We start from the raw sequence: 19,743 nt of genomic DNA, 5'->3' as shown, positions 1-19,743 counted from the left end.
GGCATTTAAAAAAGGGCGGGGGGGGGGGGGGTGTGGAAGGCCCCCTTATGGTTTACTGCAGAAGTCGTTTCAGCAGCAATGTTTGGACATAAGGGAGAAAAGGAAGGTTGGGGTAGGAGACAGGCGGCATGTAGACGCAAACACTCAAAATGGTATGACCTCAGGCGATTCAGTCGAGGAGGCGGTGAATCTCACTGGGCCTCTGATTTCTGAAGTGCGGAGAGAGCTCCGGGGTTCTCATTTATACCGGCCTGCACCGTATTAAATTTGAAAATAAAGTATGACTTCCGTTGTTCCCGCTCACGGGTATTTTTGAAACCGCTCTGTAGCAGAGTGACTTTAATTTTGTCGAAATCATGATTTTCTTGACGGACGTGTTTCGACAGGGGGAGGAGAGGAAGTGATTTGGCATGCGCACGGTGATTATTGAATCGAATTCGGAAGGGATTCTCGGTCTGGCCAATGTATTGCATTTGACAGTTGCCGCACTCGAGCATGTACAGTACGTTACTACTGTCACAATTCAAGTTCTCTCGAATGGAGTGTTTGAAATTAGAGTGTGTGCTCTGAGCCAACGTCGTTTTCTGCATGTGCTTGCAAACTTGACACCGATTCTTCCCGCAAGGCCCGCAACCTACAGGCTCTTGTTTACTTATAGTAGAGTGAACCACATAATTTTGCAAATTTTTTGGTCGTCGGTAGGTGACCCGTGGAGCCGTTGGGAAAATCTTTGAGTCGGTCGCTTTGTTCGATGATGTTAAGATGTTTTCTTAGAATTTCGTTTACATTCGGAAGGTTGTTCGCAAAGGTTAAGACTAGATTAGAGCGGTGTCATTGGGAGCTGCTGACGCGGGATCCCCAAACAGTTCGTTACGATTTCTCTCTTCCGCTTTCCTAATTGCATCGTCGACAATAGAGAGCGGATAGCGCTGATGATTCAAAACCTCCCGCATACGATTAGAATTATCCTTAAAATGTTCTGAGCGTGAGCACACACGTTTGAATCTGATGGCCTGAGAGTATGGAATAGAGGTTTTGCAGTGGCGTGGGTAGCAGCTCTTGTAATGGAGGTACTGTTGTCTATCAGTGGGCTTCCTGTAGACACTGGTGATTAAGATGCCCTGTTCTATTCGAATCAAGACGTCCAAAAAGTTAATTTGATTGGTCGAATAGGTGTGCGTAAAAGAGTGGTTTGGATGTATGTTGTTAAATGATGAGATAAACTGGATGAGTTGGTCCTCAGTGCCGGTCCATACCATGAATATATCGTCTAGGAAGCGTCTGTAGAAAGCCGGTTTTGGTGGATATGACCGAAGAAAGTCCGATTCAATGCTGTTCATGAATATGTTGGCATAGTTTGGCGCCATCTTTGTGCCCATAGCGGTGCCACTCGTTTGCAGGTAGAAAGAGGTGTTGAATTCGAAGGAGTTGAGTTTGAGAACCAGATTAGTCAGTTCTGCGAGGGTACCTTTGCTGGGAGAATCCAGGCTTTTGTATTTCTCATACGATGTGATCAGAGCGCGGATGCCGTCATCATGCGGTATATTAGTGTACAGGGATACCACGTCCAGGGTTACCAGAAAAGCTCCTTCTGGAGCAGTAAATTGACTTAATTCTTATAGAAAATGAGTAGTGTCACGAATGTAAGATGTGTGTTTAGGAGGGATATGCCTGATCAGAGAATCAATGTAGCTGGAGATCGGTTCCGTGAGTGTGCCAATGCCGGAAACGATCGGTCGACCCGGATGATTTTCTTTATGTATTTTTGGGAGCATGTAAAAGTGCCCTGGAGACGCATTTGATGGTGTCAGCGCCTTACTTACTCGTGGCGGTAATTCACCTTCATCGGTGAGTTTTTTCAAGGTTTCTTCTATAATTTTGCTGTGCTCAGTGGTGGGGTCTGATGAAAGCAAGCGATAGAAATTGGAGTTATTGAGTTGGCCGTATCCCTCCTGGATATACTTTTCTTTATCTAAAATTATTATGCCGCCTCCTTTGTCAGCGGGTTGTCAGAGGCGAGCTCGTCACGACGTGGCCCTTTCGGATATGGAGACTCAAGAGCTTGAGTTCTTTCAGTCGAGCAAGACTAAGCAAATCTGGAATAACAAATGCAAAAAATACTCGCGAGATAACATCCAGCTTGAGGAAGGAAGAGAGAGCGCCGTGGCATCGCAACAAAGAGAGGACAAATTAGAACCTATATACACCCGCATGCCTGCAAGCGATCATGCAACCCCATTTAATCAAACATTGGAGGGTTCGGATGTAGAGGAGAACATTATTAATCTCTCAAACGCACCCCTTAGCAAAGAGGAAAAATCGGTATTGTCACGTGGACTGAAATTCTGTCCAAATACTGGCCGATATGACGAATACAAATTACTAAAGGATCTCGACAATTTTTCTCGAAATCTGAGACTCCAGGAGTACTTTTCTGATAAGCCGAACCAAAATTGTAACTCATTCCCTCCCTCTCAGGAACAGTGGACACCGAGATCGGGTAGGGATAAACATCTGGACATGTATCTAAAAGCGATTCTACGAGACATCATTCAGGCCTTCGAGGCACACAAACCGGGACCACCGAATCTTTCCAGGGAAGAGCGTGACGCCTTGGAATCACTCGGCAAGCGAACGGACATTGTTATTAAACCCGCTGACAAAGGAGGTGGCATAGTAAGTTTAGATAAAGAAAAGTATATCCAGGAGGGATACCGCCAACTAAATAACTCCAATTTCTATCGCTTGCTTTCATCAGACCCCACCACAGAGCACAGCAAAATTATAGAAAAAACCTTGAAAAAACTCACCGATGAAGGTGAATTACCGCCACGAGTAAGTAAGGCGCTGACACCATTAAATGCGTCTCCAGGGCGCTTTTACATGCTCCCAAAAATACATAAAGAAAATCATCCGGGTCGACCGATCGTTTCCGGCATTGGCACACTCACGGAACCGATCTCCAGCTACATTGATTCTCTGATCAGGCATATCCCTCCTAAACACACATCTCACATTCGTGACACTACTCATTTTCTAAAAGAATTAAGTCAATTTACTGCTCCAGAAGGAGCTTTTCTGGTAACCCTGGACGTGGTATCCCTGTACACTAATATACCGCATGATGACGGCATCCGCGCTCTGATCACACCGTATGAGAAATACAAAAGCCTGGATTCTCCCAGCAAAGGTACCCTCGCAGAACTGACTAATCTGGTTCTCAAACTCAACTCCTTCGAATTCAACACCTCTTTCTACCTGCAAACGAGTGGCACCGCTATGGGCACAAAGATGGCGCCAAACTATGCCAACATATTCATGAACAGCATTGAATCGGACTTTCTTCGGCCATATCCAACAAAACCGGCTTTCTACAGACGCTTCCTAGACGATATATTCATGGTATGGACCGGCACTGAGGACCAACTCTTCCAGTTTATCTCATCATTTAACAACATACATCCAAACCTCTCTTTTACGCACACCTATTCGACCAATCAAATTAACTTTTTGGACGTCTTGATTCGAACAGAACAGGGCATCTTAATCACCAGTGTCTACAGGAAGCCCACTGATAGACAACAGTACCTCCATTACAAGAGCTGCCACCCACGCCACTGCAAAACCTCTATTCCATACTCTCAGGCCATCAGATTCAAACGTGTGTGCTCACGCTCAGAACATTTTAAGGATAATTCTAATCGTATGCGGGAGGTTTTGAATCATCAGCGCTATCCGCTCTCTATTGTCGACGATGCAATTAGGAAAGCGGAAGAGAGAAATCGTAACGAACTGTTTGGGGACCCCGCGTCAGCAGCTCCCAATGAACACCGCTCTAATCTAGTCTTAACCTTTGCGAACAACCTTCCGAATGTAAACAAAATTCTAAGAAAACATTTTAACATCATCGAACAAAGCGACCGACTCTCAAAGATTTTCCCAACGGCTCCACGGGTCACCTACCGACGACCAAAAAATTTGCAAAATTATGTAGTTCACTCTACTATAAGTAAACAAGAGCCTGTAGGTTGCGTGCCTTGCGGGAAGAACCGGTGTCAAGTTTGCAAGCACATGCAGAAAACGACGTTGGCTCAGAGCACACACTCTAATTTCAAACACTCCATTCGAGAGAACTTGAATTGTGACAGTAGTAACGTACTGTACATGCTCGAGTGCGGCAACTGTCAAATGCAATACATTAGCCAGACCGAGAATCCCTTCCGAATTCGATTCAATAATCACCGTGCGCATGCCAAATCACTTCCTCTCCTCCCCCTGTCGAAACACGTCCGTCAAGAAAATCATGATTTCGACAAAATTAAAGTCACTCTGCTACAGAGCGGTTTCAAAAATACCCGTGAGCGGGAACAACGGGAGTCATACTTTATTTTCAAATTTAATACGGTGCAGGCCGGTATAAATGAGAACCCCGGAGCTCTCTCCGCACTTCAGAAATCAGAGGCCCAGTGAGATTCACCGCCTCCTCGACTGAATCGCCTGAGGTCATACCATTTTGAGTGTTTGCGTCTACATGCCTCCTGTCTCCTACCCCAACCTTCCTTTTCTTCCTTATGTCCAAACATTGCTGCTGAAACGACTTCTGCAGTAAACCATAAGGGGGCCTTCCACCCCCCCTCCCCCGCCCTTTTTTAAATGCCATTTCAAATAGAACGAAAAGAATGATACTCAATACATTACATTGGTTTGCGAACGAGGATTAGGAGTGTTGCTATACACTAATATGGTTGTGGATCACTGTGAATCCCGTTCGTCGGTCGTCCAGCTAGATAGCCCAATTTTCTACTTGCCTGCCTTACGAGCGCGCAGGGCGCTAACAAGGGCCCGTAAGTGAATTTGGGCTACCTCGTGTTTTTCAAAAAGGTGAAGTAGATGAGGGAGGTACTTAGCAAGCCACCCTTCCCCCCCCCCCCTTTTTCACTTTTTTGCAAGTTCTCATGCGTCCTTTTCTTTCCTTTTTTTTCTTTTGTCTTCTTTTGTTTTCTTCTTTTTTTCTTCTTTTTTTTCCTGCTTTGCGTACGCCCCCTCTTTCTCTCGTTTTTTTCGTTGCTCTGCGCCCCACTTCGCTCCTTGGAAAGGGCACCTCGTCGGCGACGCAGTGAATTTGCGAGGGGGCGCGCGGCTGACGAGTGGTGGCCGGGGGCTGGCGCTGGGTCTCCGTGGGGCCCAGCCACGGGATCAGGTTTCCGTCCGGCGTCTGGCCGGTTAACTCTCCGTCTATGTGATCGCGCCGCCGCCGTAACTCACATTCAAACACTCAGTAACCACATTCCTGTCGGGCGGTTGGCACTGTGATGCAACGGGCGCGATAATGTTTTCTTCCCGCGTGTTCGAACGTCCCGCTCCCGCCGAAGGAAGCCTCCACCCACAATATTTCTTCTCAACGGTTTTCCTCGCAGACAGCTCACCCCTCTCCACTTCCGCTACAACCTTTTGCCTCCATCCCTTTCCCCCACCCCATCTTTTCCCCTTTCTTGAATTCGTTCTTTTCTTTTTTGTCTGCTCGCTTTGCAGCCCTCATTTTCCCCTTAATCGGCAGGAACACCCTTGTCCGCCACTGTCTTGCTTTTCGTGTTTTGTTTTGTTTCCTCAAAGGAGAGCGTCTTTCCCTCTCCATCTGTGTGCGGTGCCGTGAGCAAGTGGATCGTTTTTGTTCACAAACAACCTTACCCTGATGAAGGACGGTCCACCGTCCGAAACCGTCGGTAAATAAATGTTTCTCTAAGAAGTGTACTTCAACTCTTTCCTTATCTTATCAGCAGTCGAGCAAGTTTTTTCATCGTAATATATATATATATATATATATATATATATATATATATATATATATATATATATATATATATATATATATATATATATATATATATATATATATGGGATTTTTAAATTTATTTATTTTGCTGTTTTGATCAATTTAAAATATTATTGAATACGTTTTTGCTTAAAGATAATTGATTGTAAAAGCAGAAGAAAAAAGAACCACATGCCACAACCACAAAGAAATCCCCTGTGCCCCTTGGTTTCTCTGGTTGTTGGCTTCTCTCATATATATACATATATATATATATATATATATATATAGCAGACAAGGAAAGGGTAATCAGGGGCTCGTTATAAATATGAGAAGCCAACAGCCACAGAAACCAAGGGGCACAGGGGATTTTTAATTGGTTTATTTATGTTGTGGTGTTGATCAATTTATATTGCTGACTATGTTACCGCTTAAAGCTAATTGATTAGAAAAGCAGAAGAAAAAACAACCACATGCAGCCGGTGAGATCCGAACCCATACCTCTGAATTACGCGTCCGGTGCTCTACCGCTGAGCTACGGCGACGGCTGTCAAACTTCCTGCTTTCTGGGGTATTTATGTTTACAAATTACCTAACCTTGGGAGTGTTCACCAGCGCCACCCACGTTCTTAAGCGGCGGACGTAGCACGTCCTGAGTTACCGCTGATGTGATGTAGAGCGTCATCGAACGGCAAGGGTGGAAGCTGTGTGAGAACCCTCTTATGCTTCCTAAGCCATCAAGGCTGCGAGAACCGAGGCCCTCGTTAAGCAATTAAGCAGACAAGGAAAGGGGAATGAGGGGCTCGTTATAAATATGAGAGAAGCCAACAGCCACAGAAACCAAGGGGCACAGAAGATTTTTAATTAATTTATTTATTTTTTGGTGTTGATGAATTTATATTACTGAATATGTTACCGCTTAAAGCTAATTGACTAGAAAAGGAGAAGAAAAACAACCTCATGCCGCCGGTGGGATCCGAACCCACGACCTCCAAATTACGCGTCCGGTGCTCTACCGCTGAGCTACGGGGACCGCTGTCAAACTTTCTGCTTTCTGATGTCGTCAACTAACAATGGTTACACATGTCCGAGTAAGTGAATGCCCAATATAAGCTTTCTACACCCCGGCCACGCGACATCCAGTGGGATCCGCATCGAAAATTCGTACATACGGGGCAAGTGAGAAGCAGGTTTGTTAAAAGTCACTAGACGCGTATTTCTGCAATTGAAAGGACTGTGTGACATTCGGAAGGTATGAATAACCAGTATGAATCCCACGATTGAAAGCTCAACTACGACCCCTATCCAAAGCAGGAAAAAGCCGACAATTACCAATATTAAGGCCGAAGCCTTTAATACGTCATCGTTGTAAGCAGGAGTTGTCGGCAGAAATGTCACGCTTTTCAATAGGCTTTTCAAAACGGCAAGACTAGGCCAATAATTGTTAAGTTTGCTCATTTCAAGGATAAGCAGCGCATAATCTCTGCAAGTGGCAAGCTGAAAAACAGTGGCTTCAGTATTGCTGAGGATTTCTCGCCCCGAACACGACTTGCTCGTAAACGCCTCGTCGAATTCGGCCTTAGTCTAAATCTCAGCACAAAATTTAAACTGCGATACGACGGGCTGCTCGTGGGAAACAAGATTTACGTGTTTGACCATGATTCCGACAAAGTTATTGAACTAACAAAATAGCAACCAGTCACAACAAAGCGCAAAACCAGCCATCATGACCCATATCCTTTATCAATTTTGTTAGCCAATATTCGAAGTGTCATCCCTAAACGAGATCGCTTATGCAGCCTAATTTCTTCGTCTTCTTCCAATATCGTTTTACTAACAGAAACGTGGCTTAGTTCAAACATTCGTGACTCTGAGATTCTGCCTTCACTATCAGGTTTTGACGTTTTTCGCAAAGACAGAGATGACAGCATGCGCGGTGGTGGTGTCCTTATAGCCACGAAATCGGAACTGCGTTGTTCCCGCTTAGCTATCTCATCCCCGCTTGAAATGATTTGGCTCATTTGCACTGAAATTTTTCCAAACGTCATCTTTGGTGTCTGCTACCGCCCGCCCAGTTATGATAATTCCTTTGTACCTCTCTTCCATGACGCGCTGAGCACCATCACCACCACACACCAAAACACTCCTATCATGCTCTTTGGCGATTTCAACTTTCCGTCAATAAACTGGTCTGATACAGCGTCCATGCTAACCAAATGTACACTACCAAGCGAATTCCTAAACACGTGCCTTACGTTCGGTTTAACACAGTTAGTTACCACTCCTACGCGTGTAACAGATCACTCCGCCAACATTTTGGACCTTGTTCTAACGACTCATCCAGAGAATTTTTCCTCCATAACTTGTATGCATGGCCTGAGTGATCATTTGGCAGTTCACACTACCTTCTCTTGCAGCATGAATAATCACAAAAGAATTAAAAAGACAATTACACTTTATGATAAAGGCAATTACGTAAGCATAAATCGCGACTTAACAGCCTTCTTAGATAAGTTTACACCTGGGTTTCCTTCTCGCTCCGTCGAATCAAACTGGATACTTTTCAAATCGGAATTTCAGCGTCTCTTAAAGCTATATATACCAACCATAGAAATAACCGAGCGGGCTGGTTCCCCATGGTTTAACGTATCGCTAAAACGACTAAATAACAAGAAAAAACGCTTATTTCGAAAGGCTAAGCTCACTAACTCTCCCCTAGCATGGACGAAGTATTACAGCGCCGAAAAACACTACAACACTCAAACAGCGCAAGCAAAACGTACCTTCTTCTCCAACACTTTACCATCAATGCTACAAAATAACCCCAAGAGATTTTGGAAAACCATTATGCCTCATGAACCTTCTGTCATTACGCTCTGTGATAATTCCGGATTTCCGATTAATGATTCTGATGTGGCGAGTGTCCTTAACTCTGCGTTTTCTTCTGTGTTCACCAATGAACCTGCCGATAACCTTCCCGATATCCCATTTTTGGATCATCCAGTCATGGAAAGCATATCATTTGAACCTCAAGGCATTGCAAAAATTATTGACTCCCTAACCAATACTTCGTCCTCAGGTATCGACGCCATAAATTCAAAAGTTCTGAAGAATACTAAAGATATTAGCAGTGTGATCTTGTCGCTCATTTTTCAGCAATCGCTATCATCAGGATCTTTACCACGTGACTGGCGTATCGGCAAAATCATTCCAGTGTTCAAAAAAGGTAACCGTTTATCCCCGTTAAATTATCGCCCGATTTCACTCACCTGCGTTTGCTGCAAAATCATGGAGCATATTTTGTACTCGCATGTTGCTGCCTTTTTAACTTCTGTAAATTTCTTCCATCCTAATCAACATGGATTCCTTAAAGGTCGCTCATGTGAGACACAGCTTGCCCTTTTCCTACACAATTTACACTCGTACTTAGACCGTAATATTCATTGTGACGCTGAGTTCCTTGATTTAGAAAAGGCGTTCGATAAAGTTTCTCATGGTCGCTTAATACACAAACTCTCCCGTCTGAATCTGCACCCCTTCATCGTTAATTGGATTCGTGCCTTTTTAACTGACCGTCATCAGTTCGTATATGCTAATAGTCACTCATCATCTCTTTCACCTGTGAAGTCTGGCGTCCCACAGGGAAGTGTACTAGGTCCCCTTCTTTTCCTAATATATATTAATGATCTTCCACTTAGTCTTTCTTCCAACGTCCGACTGTTTGCTGATGATTGTGTCATATATCGCCCCATAACAAATTCTTCAGATATCGTCACTCTTCAAGAAGACCTTTCAAAAGTGCAACATTGGTGTAACACGTGGCTCATGTCTCTTAATATTTCAAAGACCTCGCTGATTTCTTTTCACCGTCGCCCCAACTTCATCGCGCCAGTGTACACTATTAATAACTGCCCAATTTCTTCCGTCAGTCATTACAAATACTTAGGCGTCCATATCTCTCGTGATCTAACTTGGACTCTCCATACAACCAACATAACTAACTCCGCAAACAGTGTCCTTGGGTATCTTCGGCGCAACTTTGCTCTAGCACCAAGTTCTCTCAAATCGCTCGCTTACAAGACTTTCGTCAGACCTAAACTTGAATATGCTAACTCTGTCTGGAATCCCCATCAGACTAACCTAATTAACACCATTGAGTCTGTTCAGAATCGTGCCGCGAGGTTCATCTCATCTGACTACTCCTATCATACCAGCATCTCAGGTCTGAAATCACGATTGCAATTGCCTACACTAGTCACCCGTCGGAACACAGCACGTCTCTGCTTATTTCATAAATTCTTCCACAACTTTACAGAAGCCAACCAATTAATTCCACGTGTCCATCGCATTTCCCGCCATAACCACCCGAATGCTGTTTACCCTGAACGTGCCCATACCACCACATTCCAGCAATCATTTTTCTTAAAGACGGCCCGTGACTGGAATAACCTCCCTGCTGAAGTGGCCACCATCATGATTCACCGACTTTTCAAGACCACCATCGAGGAAGCCCATTCATCAATGTAATATTTGTCCATTTCTTATTAATGTATAATATTTTTGTTTTGCCGTGTTATCCCCACCCCTCATGTAATGTCCCGAAAGGGACCTTTGAGGAATAATAAATAAATAAATAAATAAATAAATAAATAAACGGTCGTGACGTTTGAGGGCGCGAATTTCTAACGGGGCCAATTGTACTTTGGCCAGCAACCATGGAAGCAATTAAAGGGATCGTATAGTCGTGCTCTAAGTAAGTGGGACTGAGTTTACTTAATTGCTTTATTGTCCGCTTATCCTAGTTAACGTTTCTAGTCAGACCAGATATATAAATAAAACCGAGTAGGAAATTGGTCGGGTTTGGGAATCGAACCCCGGTCTCCGGAGTACGAGATGAGCATGCTACCACTCCGCCATGCCAGCTCGACGGTTTGGAATGAACAAAGGCGCGTCTACTGAATACGGTCTTTGCGTTCACTTCCATCTTCCTCCCTTTCCGTTACGGCGAGGTTTAGGTTTCCACAGAGATATGAGAGACAGATACATTTCGTTTCCTCAAAAACCAATTTACCGACGAGCAAGGCGTGGAACCGAACGGGCGATGGCGTTCTATGGACTCCCTGGCAGCGTTGCAAGACGCTGACGTGTTTCACTTTTAGAGGCGAAGCCTAACATCTTAACAACGCATCGCTGACACAAGCAGCAACACTGCGCTTAAGGCTTTCGCCTCACCGCACTTTAGGTCACCAAAGTGCCCCCCTGAATTTTTTTCGCCTTTGTCATTAAAAGTACCCTATCAACGTTATTGCTCTGTGTCCTGACTATGATGAAATCATTTTTTCTCAAGGCCCTTTGTAAGAATGTTAGTTTATAATCATGTGTTACTTACCTGTTATAGATCTTTCTAGCGATACACCTAAACGACTAAGCGTATCCAGAAATTAAGCCATTCAACGCAATAAGACCGATACACATCGTTGCTCCGTCACATATTCAATAAATAATGTTTATAATTCATTGTATTCTTATTATTCTGTTTGTTTTCACATTGTGTACGTCCTTCTGCTCGATCGAGGAAGGCGCAGAGCAAATTCTAGCCTTAGTAACCAGAGGCTACAGCTATTCGGGCAGCGGTTCTGCCAACTAGAAGTTCTAAACCGGTGATGAATAACGAATTATAAAACATTTTGTGTCAATCAAGATTTTTTTTTCAACTTACAGTGGGATATATAAATCTGTCGTAATCCCTGCACGTTTTCTTCGCTGGAGATTGCACGTGCACTTCAAGCAGAGGAGATGTGGCAACGTTCGTGAAGTACCGAACATTCAGATCTACCGTAAGGAAATATTTTGCAGTCGGACTGGTCATATTTGTTATAAACTTCAGCATTCTCATCTGTCAAGAGAGAAGAGATGACAGCATAAGCAGAAACATCTTGTACATTGTTTTAGAACTGCAATAAGAACCAGCGAAACAGTAAATACCAAGGAGAAAAAAGCGAAAACCAAACACGTCTGTACACCATTCAGCAGATTTTATGCAATAGCTTCACGTTTCAACAGACTTTCGGGCAAAGAAAGTTCTATCACGTTCAGTCCAGAATGGTGGTAGCAAAATTTTATTTGGCAAGGAAATTAGAGGGCCGCAAGCCCCAGGTTTTCCGCACGACACCAGTCACAGTTTAAACGTTCGTGTGGTCCACTACATATACGGCCTGGCTGACGATCTTCTTCCGGGTCAGAATGCTCTGTGTATTATGCGCTGTGTGGCCAGTGATTGGAAGCTGAGAATTTAGCGTCCAGTGCAAGCGCGCAGCCGGCACAGCTCACACCCAGCATGAGCCGCGCAAGAAGCCTGCGACTGCAGTGACGTTTTCCTGCCTTCAGTCAAGAAGCTGTTTAGGTATTTGCTGAGGTATAAAGAGTCAGCGCCCCTTTACCTGTGTAATGATCATTGCAACTTTGCATTTCCCCGAGTGTGTCAGCTGTTAATTACCGACATTACCATTGTTGTCATCATACTGACCAATAGCAGCAGTCACGTCAATTTCACTGCTGTATGGAGTGGCTCTCATTGTTCACTTACCCTGTCCTATCTACAGCGCGCGCCTGAAACCGCCAATGATTTAAAATTTTTACCGCCTTCGCTAACAGCTGTAAACACTAATTCGGTATACTTCTCTGACTCACATTCGCCGCCTTGTTTGCACAAACAACAAGTGCTCCTTTCTGTACATTTCATAACATGACCAACTCACTGCCTTCCCTTAAATTTAACTACAAGGCCTTGCCTTGACGTGGACGTTTTATGCAGTGAGGGAAACCTGTCGCCAAAACCTTCAAGAAATGCTGCAACCTCATCTTTACTGAGAAGGGTGTGCTATGTAATACCGAGAAGAAATTTAAAACTGAGCAGTCGCCAAAAATGTCGCAATATGTTACAATACGCGGTAAACTGTACAGCTTTCAGCGCACGAATAGGGCAGGTCAATCATGCTACTTATTTTAGGGCTTTCAGTCGAAACATTGGCGTAGCCACCGATTAATCAGGGACGTCCTGCCATAGCATATCGCCAGGATGGTGTGTGGAAGTAGCACACAGGCGGACATGACGCTAACCAATGGGGAGGTCCGACTTTCACTGCTTGTGATCGCGCCGTGTAGTGCTCAGCCAAATGCCGCGCACAGGAACGGAGCGCTTGCGCTCTTCTCTCTATAGCCTCTCTTTGAGCATTCCTGCAGTAAAGATGAGACAAGCTGGCCCACTCAGGCGTTCACGCCTACAGCCCCCAGCCAAAGTGAGCTCAAAGGCTTTAAAAGAAAACGCATGCCTGTCCATAGCGGGACACTTTGTGGCCTCCTGAGCCAGAAAATAACAAGAAATTAGGGCATTAAGCATACACTTTACTTTAATAAAACGTCAAAATAGTGTAGATGACAATGAGGGACCGCATTATCACAGCACCAACATCACTTCGAGTGGACAACTACAGCTCCGGCGGCAGCTAGGAGGACTGTGCATCAGGTGGTGACAAAGCTCAAAACCAAGACGAATAATGCTGGGAAGCCGCTAAATCTGAGAGTGATTAACGTAACTTCTACTGTTCGGTTAGAGTTTTGATGCTCTTGTCTATTTGTGTGCTGCCTAAACTTACCTTATCACCAACCAGCTCAGTTATGTGTCCATCGATAATAACACCTGTATTCGCACAACTTGAGGATAAAAAACAGAGGTAAGACCAAAACGTAATGGTAGAGGAGCAATAGACAATAACCATAAAATTACTGTAGGCCGTATGCCTATGACAAGGTAGTGAAAGCACATAAAGCGTAGAACAGAGGACAGAGGATGCTTCGGGATACCGCAGTACAGCACCCATCAACTGCCATTTATGCGGGAGAATTACTGCACTTCTCAATTTGATGTAGGTATCCCTTGACCAAGCTTTCATTAGTCGGATAGGTGAAACGTTTAGGACACCTGCATCCCAGTATAGCAATGGCCATAGTTGCATAATGTCGTCGTAAGCAATGACCAGAGGTTCACACGTCATTTACGACCAGTGTACTGAACGCTTGTTAGGGCCGCCATTTTCGCCAGTGCCTACAGATATATCTCAAGAGTTTTCGGATGGTGCTCATTGCGTGCGTAAGACTGCCTTGTGGACTTTAATATCGACCTAGTCAGAAGTTTCCGATATCATGGCGTGGTTTGTGCTTGAAGATCTTTTTCGTGAGCCTTAAAACAGGAGGTAAATTAAAATCTACTATCTCTCTATCTCCAGAGTCGTTCTATAGCAGTATGCCGTCGCTCACCACGCTGGTTTGGTAGCTGTCAATGAAGCACGAATCATCCCAGGAGCTGATGGGTTCCACATGACAATCTCCGGCATATCTGCCCCGCTCGGCTATAGAAGTGGTCAAAATCATAAATGTCACCATCCTGTGAAGAACATTCAACATTGATGGCTATCAGGCAAATTACACACTTCCATTTTTCTGAGGAATTTCATAGTTACAAATACCAGACTGGTTTACTTTTGTCACACAATCAGATTATAACCACGCATTAGGTCTCCCAAAGGAAAAAATCTATAGAAATGACACTGATACCTAATAAAGAAAAGATTGGTTTGGTTTGGTTTGGTTTGGTTTATGGTGTTTAACGTCCCAAAGCGACTAAAGCTATGAGAGACGCCGTAGTGGAGGGCTCCGGAAATTTCGACCACCTGGGGTTCTTTAACGTGCACTGACATCGTACAGTACACGGGCCTCTAGAATTTCTCCTCCAAAGAAATTCAACCGCCGCAGCCGGGATCGAACCCGGCTGCGGCGGTTGAATTTCTTTGGAGGAGAAATAAAGAAAAGAGTACAAAACAGAGCAAGCTTTAAACTGCCATTTTTGGCATGATAGAAAGCATTTAACGCTCTTCAACATATCTTGCGAAAATAGCTGGACATAAACGGCGCACGTGGAATAGCATTGATTTTAAGTAAAAATTTTCAGTGATTGGTATCACTGTGTTAAAGCTAGCGGCATATCATCTAGTCAAAAATCTTATACGCCGTCTCACACGGCTCTAATTTAGGGCCATACTTACTTCTAGTCTGCATTAATGATAATACTTTAGTACCTAGTAACGCATAAAGAGTATTATATGCTGACAACAATATCACTTTTAATGGCTTAAGGGATAAATACTGTCACGTTGTAGTGATGGCAGTCCAGCGGTCACGAAAACACCAACAAGACTTGGAAACGAAGCTCTTTATTTGGGCTGACTTGCGCCCGCTAAAGAACTGAATCACTTGGCGGCGGCGTAAGCAACAAACGTGCTCGTCAGTCGTCGAACTGCTAATGTCCGCCGCTCGCGGCATCGATCAATTTAAAGTCGGCAAGGAAACTTCCAGATAGCAGGACAAGATCATCTACAGTAATCTGGAAAAACCTAGATGCAGCCTTTCATGGCTGCGATCAATCGAGATTAGACTGGTCGCTTTTCACGTCACGAACAAAAATAACAGCCCTTTCCTGCAGCCTTGAGCGTGAACGAACACACAATACAATGATACGCGGCATTACCCCCCTTACAAAGAGGCATCGTCTCGATGCTTTAAAATGAAAATAAACACGGAAAATGAAAACTTCGAGTCCTTTAGCGTTCATAATATGGCTTCAGGCGTACGACATGTACGACTTCCGGGCGTGGGCGGCGTCGCTGAGATGCTGTCGTGTCATCGGGGATGACTTCATAGTTGAGGTCACCGATGCGACGGAGAACCCTGTACGGGCCAAAGTAGCGTCGCAGAACTTTTCGCTCAATCCACGGCGGCGAACTGGCGTCCATATCCAAACCCGATCACCTGGCTTGTATGCGTTTCTCGTCGGCGCAGATTGTAGCGTCGGGCGTCGCTGTGCTGCTGGTCTTGAATGCTAAGCCGCGCAAGTCTTCGGGCTTCCTCGGCGCGATGAAAGTAGGCGGCCACGTCGAGGTTGTCTTCTTCGGAAACGTGCGGGAGCATTGCGTCGAGTCTGGTCGTGAGCTTCCTGCCGTATACCAGCTGGAATGGAGTAAACCTGGTTGTCTCCTGGGCAGCAGTAGTATAGGCGAAGATCACGTAGGGCAGAATAGAGTCCCACGTCTTTTGTTCGGCGTCGATGTACATGGAGAGCATGTCTGCGATGGTCTTGTTCAGACGCTCTGTGAGTCCGTTGGTTTGCGGATGATAGGCAGTTGTCCTGCGATGGCTTGTCTGGCTGTACTTTAAAATGGTTTGCGTCAGCTCCGCTGTAAATGCCGTCCCCCTGTCTGTGATGGGCACTTCCGGGGTGCTGTGTCGCAGGAGAATTTGTTCGACAAAAAATTTTGCCTCTGTTGCGGTACCATTAGGCAAATCTTTTGCTTCGGCGTATAGGGTCATGTAGTCGGTGGCCACGATGATCCACTTGTTGCCTGATGATGAAGTCGGAAAAGGGCCGAGGAAGTCCATCCCCATTTGCTGAAAGGGCTTAGTTGGAGGTGGTATGGGGTTCAGGAGTCCGGCTGGTCTAATCGGAGGCGTTTTGCGTCGCAGACACTCACGGCACGTTTTCACATAATGGGAAACGTCGGCAGCTAGCCGCGGTCAATAGTACTTCTCCTGGATGCGGTGCAACGTGCGAGCAATCCCGAGATGCCCCGCAGTCGGCTCATCATGACATGCCTGCATAATGTCTTGCCTAAGATTCTTGGGCACGACAACATGTACTGTCCAGTTGGACGCGAAGTTCTTCAGGAGGACATTATTGTGAATGACGAAGGACAACAGTTGGCGCTTGAATCCTCGAGGAGGCGATGCAGTCTTGCCTTTCAGGTAATCAACTATGCTTTGCAACTCAGGATCGGAGCGCTAATGCTGCGCGAAACTGCTGGCGCTTACCGGTCCTAAGAAAGCATCGTCGTCTTCTTCGTTTGCTGCGTCGACGGGGGCTCGCGACAAGCAGTCAGCGTCGGAATGCTTTCGGCCAGATTTGTAGACTACAGAGTACAGTTATGTCGAATTCTTGAAGACGCAGGCGGAGGGATCTTTCAAATTGGCTAGCCAGCACAGAGCATGGTGATCGCTCACAACCTTGAATGGTCGTCCGTACAGGTAGGGGCGAAATTTCGACGTGGCCCAAATAATGGCGAGACGTTCTTTCTCGGTCGTCGAATAGTTAGCTTCGGCTTTCGACAGTGAACGGCTAGCGTACGAGATAACTTTTTCCTCTCCACCATTTTTCTGAACGAGCACCGCTCCTAAGCCCACACTGTTTGCATCGGTATGGATTTCGGTTTCGGCGTTTTCATCAAAGTGCCCGGGCACAGGAGGGGACTGTAAGCGGCGCTTTAGATCTTTGAAAGCTTCCTCTTGCGGCATTTCCCATTTAAAAGGCACGTCCGCCTTGGTAAGTTGGATCAAAGGCTCAGCGATGCGCGAAAAGTTCTTGACGAATCGCCGGTAATAAGCGCACAATCCAAGAAATCTCCGTATAGCTTTCTTCTCATTAGGCTGTGGAAACTCTGCGATCGCAGCCGTCTTCTGAGGGTCTGGGCGAACTCCATCCTTGCTTACGAGGTGACCAAGGAAAAGCAGCTCCTCGTAGGCGAAGTGGCACTTCTCTGGTTTCAGTGTTAGGCCTGAAGACTTGATTGTTTCCAGCACTGTCCGAAGCCTTGTGAGGTGGTCTTCAAAGCTTGTGGAGAAGACAACAACGTCATCTAAGTAGACTAGACAAACTTGCTACTTCAAGCCTGAGAGCACCGTATCCATTACTCGCTGGAGCGTCGCTGGGGCAGAGCAGAGGCCGAATGGCATCACCTTGAACTCGGAGAGTCCGTCTGGTGTGATGAACGCAGTCTTTTCGCGATCTCTTTCGTCGACTTCAATTTGCCAGTAGCCGCTCCTTAGGTCCATCGATGAGAAGTACTTTGCTTCGCACAGCCGGTTCAATGTATCGTCCATGCGGGGGAGGGGGTACACATTCTTCTTCGTAATGCTGTTCAGGCGGCGGTAATCGACGCAAAAGGGAAGGGTGCCGTCTTTCTTTTTCCCTAGGACGACTGGTGCTGCCCAGGGGCTCCTCGACGGCTGGATGACGTCGTCGCGAAGCATTTCCTCAACTTGCTTGCGGATAGCTTGGCGTTCTAGCGGCGATACGCGGTAGGGGCTCTGTCACAGTGGTCGGGCGTGTTCGTCTGTGACAATGCGGTACTTGGCAAGCCGGGTTCGTCGCACATTCGATGCTGATGAGAAGCAATCGCTGTACTTTTGAAGAAGACTGCGTATTTGGTCTTGTCTGCTCCGTGGTAATGCTGGGTTGATATCCAACGTTGGTTGATGGCGTTGGTCAGATGGTTCTACAGGTTGGTCGGGCAGGGAAAATATGTCTCTGATGTCTGCCAGCTCGTCGAGGAAAGCCATCGTTCTACCTTTGTTTAGATGCCGGTATTCTTCGGTGAAGTTGGTTAGCAACTCCTGGGCTTGGCCATTTCGGATTTGGGCGACTCCCCTTGCGACGGCCAGTCCTCGATCCAGGAGTAGCTGGGTGTTCCCCTCGATGACACCTTCTGCAGTTTCGATGTCTCCAGTACCTATGCAGGCGAGGACACTCGATCGGGGCGGCACGCTCAATGCTTCGTCGAGGACGTTTAAGGCAACGTGATGAGTTGCGCTCGTCGCAGCAGGTATGGCGTTCTCCGTGGAAAGCTTGATCGACTTAGATCGAAGGTCGATGATCGTCCGATGTTCATTCAGGAAGTCCATTCACAAAATCACGTCTCGCGGGCATTGCTGTAGGACCAGGAAGGTTGTAGCATAGGTTCTCCCATTTACAGTAACGCTCGCGGTGCAGCCACCTGCGGTGCGGATCAGCGGACCATACCAAGTTTTTGTCACTTTCTTCAGTCGAACAGCGAATGGCCCGCTCATGACGGAGTAGTCACCTCCCGTGTCGATCAAGGAAGTAACCGCGTGACCGTCGACCGTAACTTCAAGGTCACTTGTTCGCGTTTTTTATTGCACGTTGTCTATGGTGTCCGATCTCGGCTTCGTCGGGTATTGAGGTTGCTGTGGGCTTACTCCGACGTTACTTCTATGGGAAGCGGTAAAGGCGTCAAGTCTGGCCGCGTCGTCGTCGCCGTTCGTGTTGACGTCGAAGTTGTCGTCGTAGGTGTCGTCGGAGTTGTCGTCGGTGGAGGATCTTTGTCCTTGCGCTTAGAAGCAACCTCACCTCCAGAGGCTGCTTTATTCATTATAACCTTTGGGGGATGGGCGAGCGTCCACGCACGGCGTAACCTCGGTTAGGAGATACAAAGCGTGGTGACGATGGCGACGGGGAACGTGATAGGCGGCTCGGCGATGGGCATTCTTCCCGACGCAAAAACTCTTCGATTTCGGATGGTCGCTGGCCGGGTCGGGGTCGTGGAGCGTCGTAAGAGAACCCTCGGATGCCCAGTCTTCTGTATGGGCAGTGCCGGAGGACGTGACCGGCTTCGCCGCAGTGGAAGCATAGTGGGCGGCGCTGGTCGAGAGTTCTCCACTCGTCGCATTTCCTTGGCTGTGTGCGACGCTTGTAGGACGGGCGGGTTGGGGCGAGAGGGCGGTGGTTCAACGCAGCTGGCTGAGGGCTATTATTGCTTGGGTCCCGTCGTCGAGGTGCACGACGGCGCACAGCTGCGGCGTAAGTCATGGCTGGGGGCTGCAGAGGCTGAGTGAGTGTCAGCGTCACAGCCAAGGCCTGTTGAACCTCGTCCCGGACGACGTCAGTGAGCAATGAAAGCTGCGGCTGCGTTCCCGTTGGCAGCAATCGTCGGAGCTCTTCTCGCACAACCTGACGGATAACCTCCCGCAGGTTATCGTTGTTAACGGTGTCCAGGCATCTTGATGAGAAAACGCGCTGCTGGCGGTCA

At 46.5% G+C, this 19,743-nt stretch overlaps 1 protein-coding gene across 1 annotated transcript in view; it reads right to left on the bottom strand.

Annotated features, from left to right (window-relative positions):
* Window positions 1–19,743, bottom strand: part of LOC149325452 (uncharacterized) — a 103,392-nt gene that overhangs the window by 31,748 nt on the left and 51,901 nt on the right. The window contains exons 5-6 of the mRNA XM_089563121.1: window positions 14,129–14,255; window positions 11,532–11,708 (exon numbers count right to left, since the gene is read on the bottom strand). Of these exons, the coding sequence (XP_089419247.1) occupies window positions 11,532–11,708; window positions 14,129–14,255 (304 nt within the window). The remainder of the gene's footprint in view (window positions 1–11,531; window positions 11,709–14,128; window positions 14,256–19,743) is intronic.

This window comes from Amblyomma mixtum, chromosome 10 (assembly GCF_055824585.1).
Source record: "Amblyomma mixtum isolate Tamu chromosome 10, ASM5582458v1, whole genome shotgun sequence".
In the NCBI taxonomy this organism is placed as follows: Eukaryota; Metazoa; Arthropoda; class Arachnida; order Ixodida; family Ixodidae; genus Amblyomma; species Amblyomma mixtum.
Note: the sequence above shows the minus strand (reverse complement) of the source record. Positions and strands in the feature narration are given on the sequence as shown.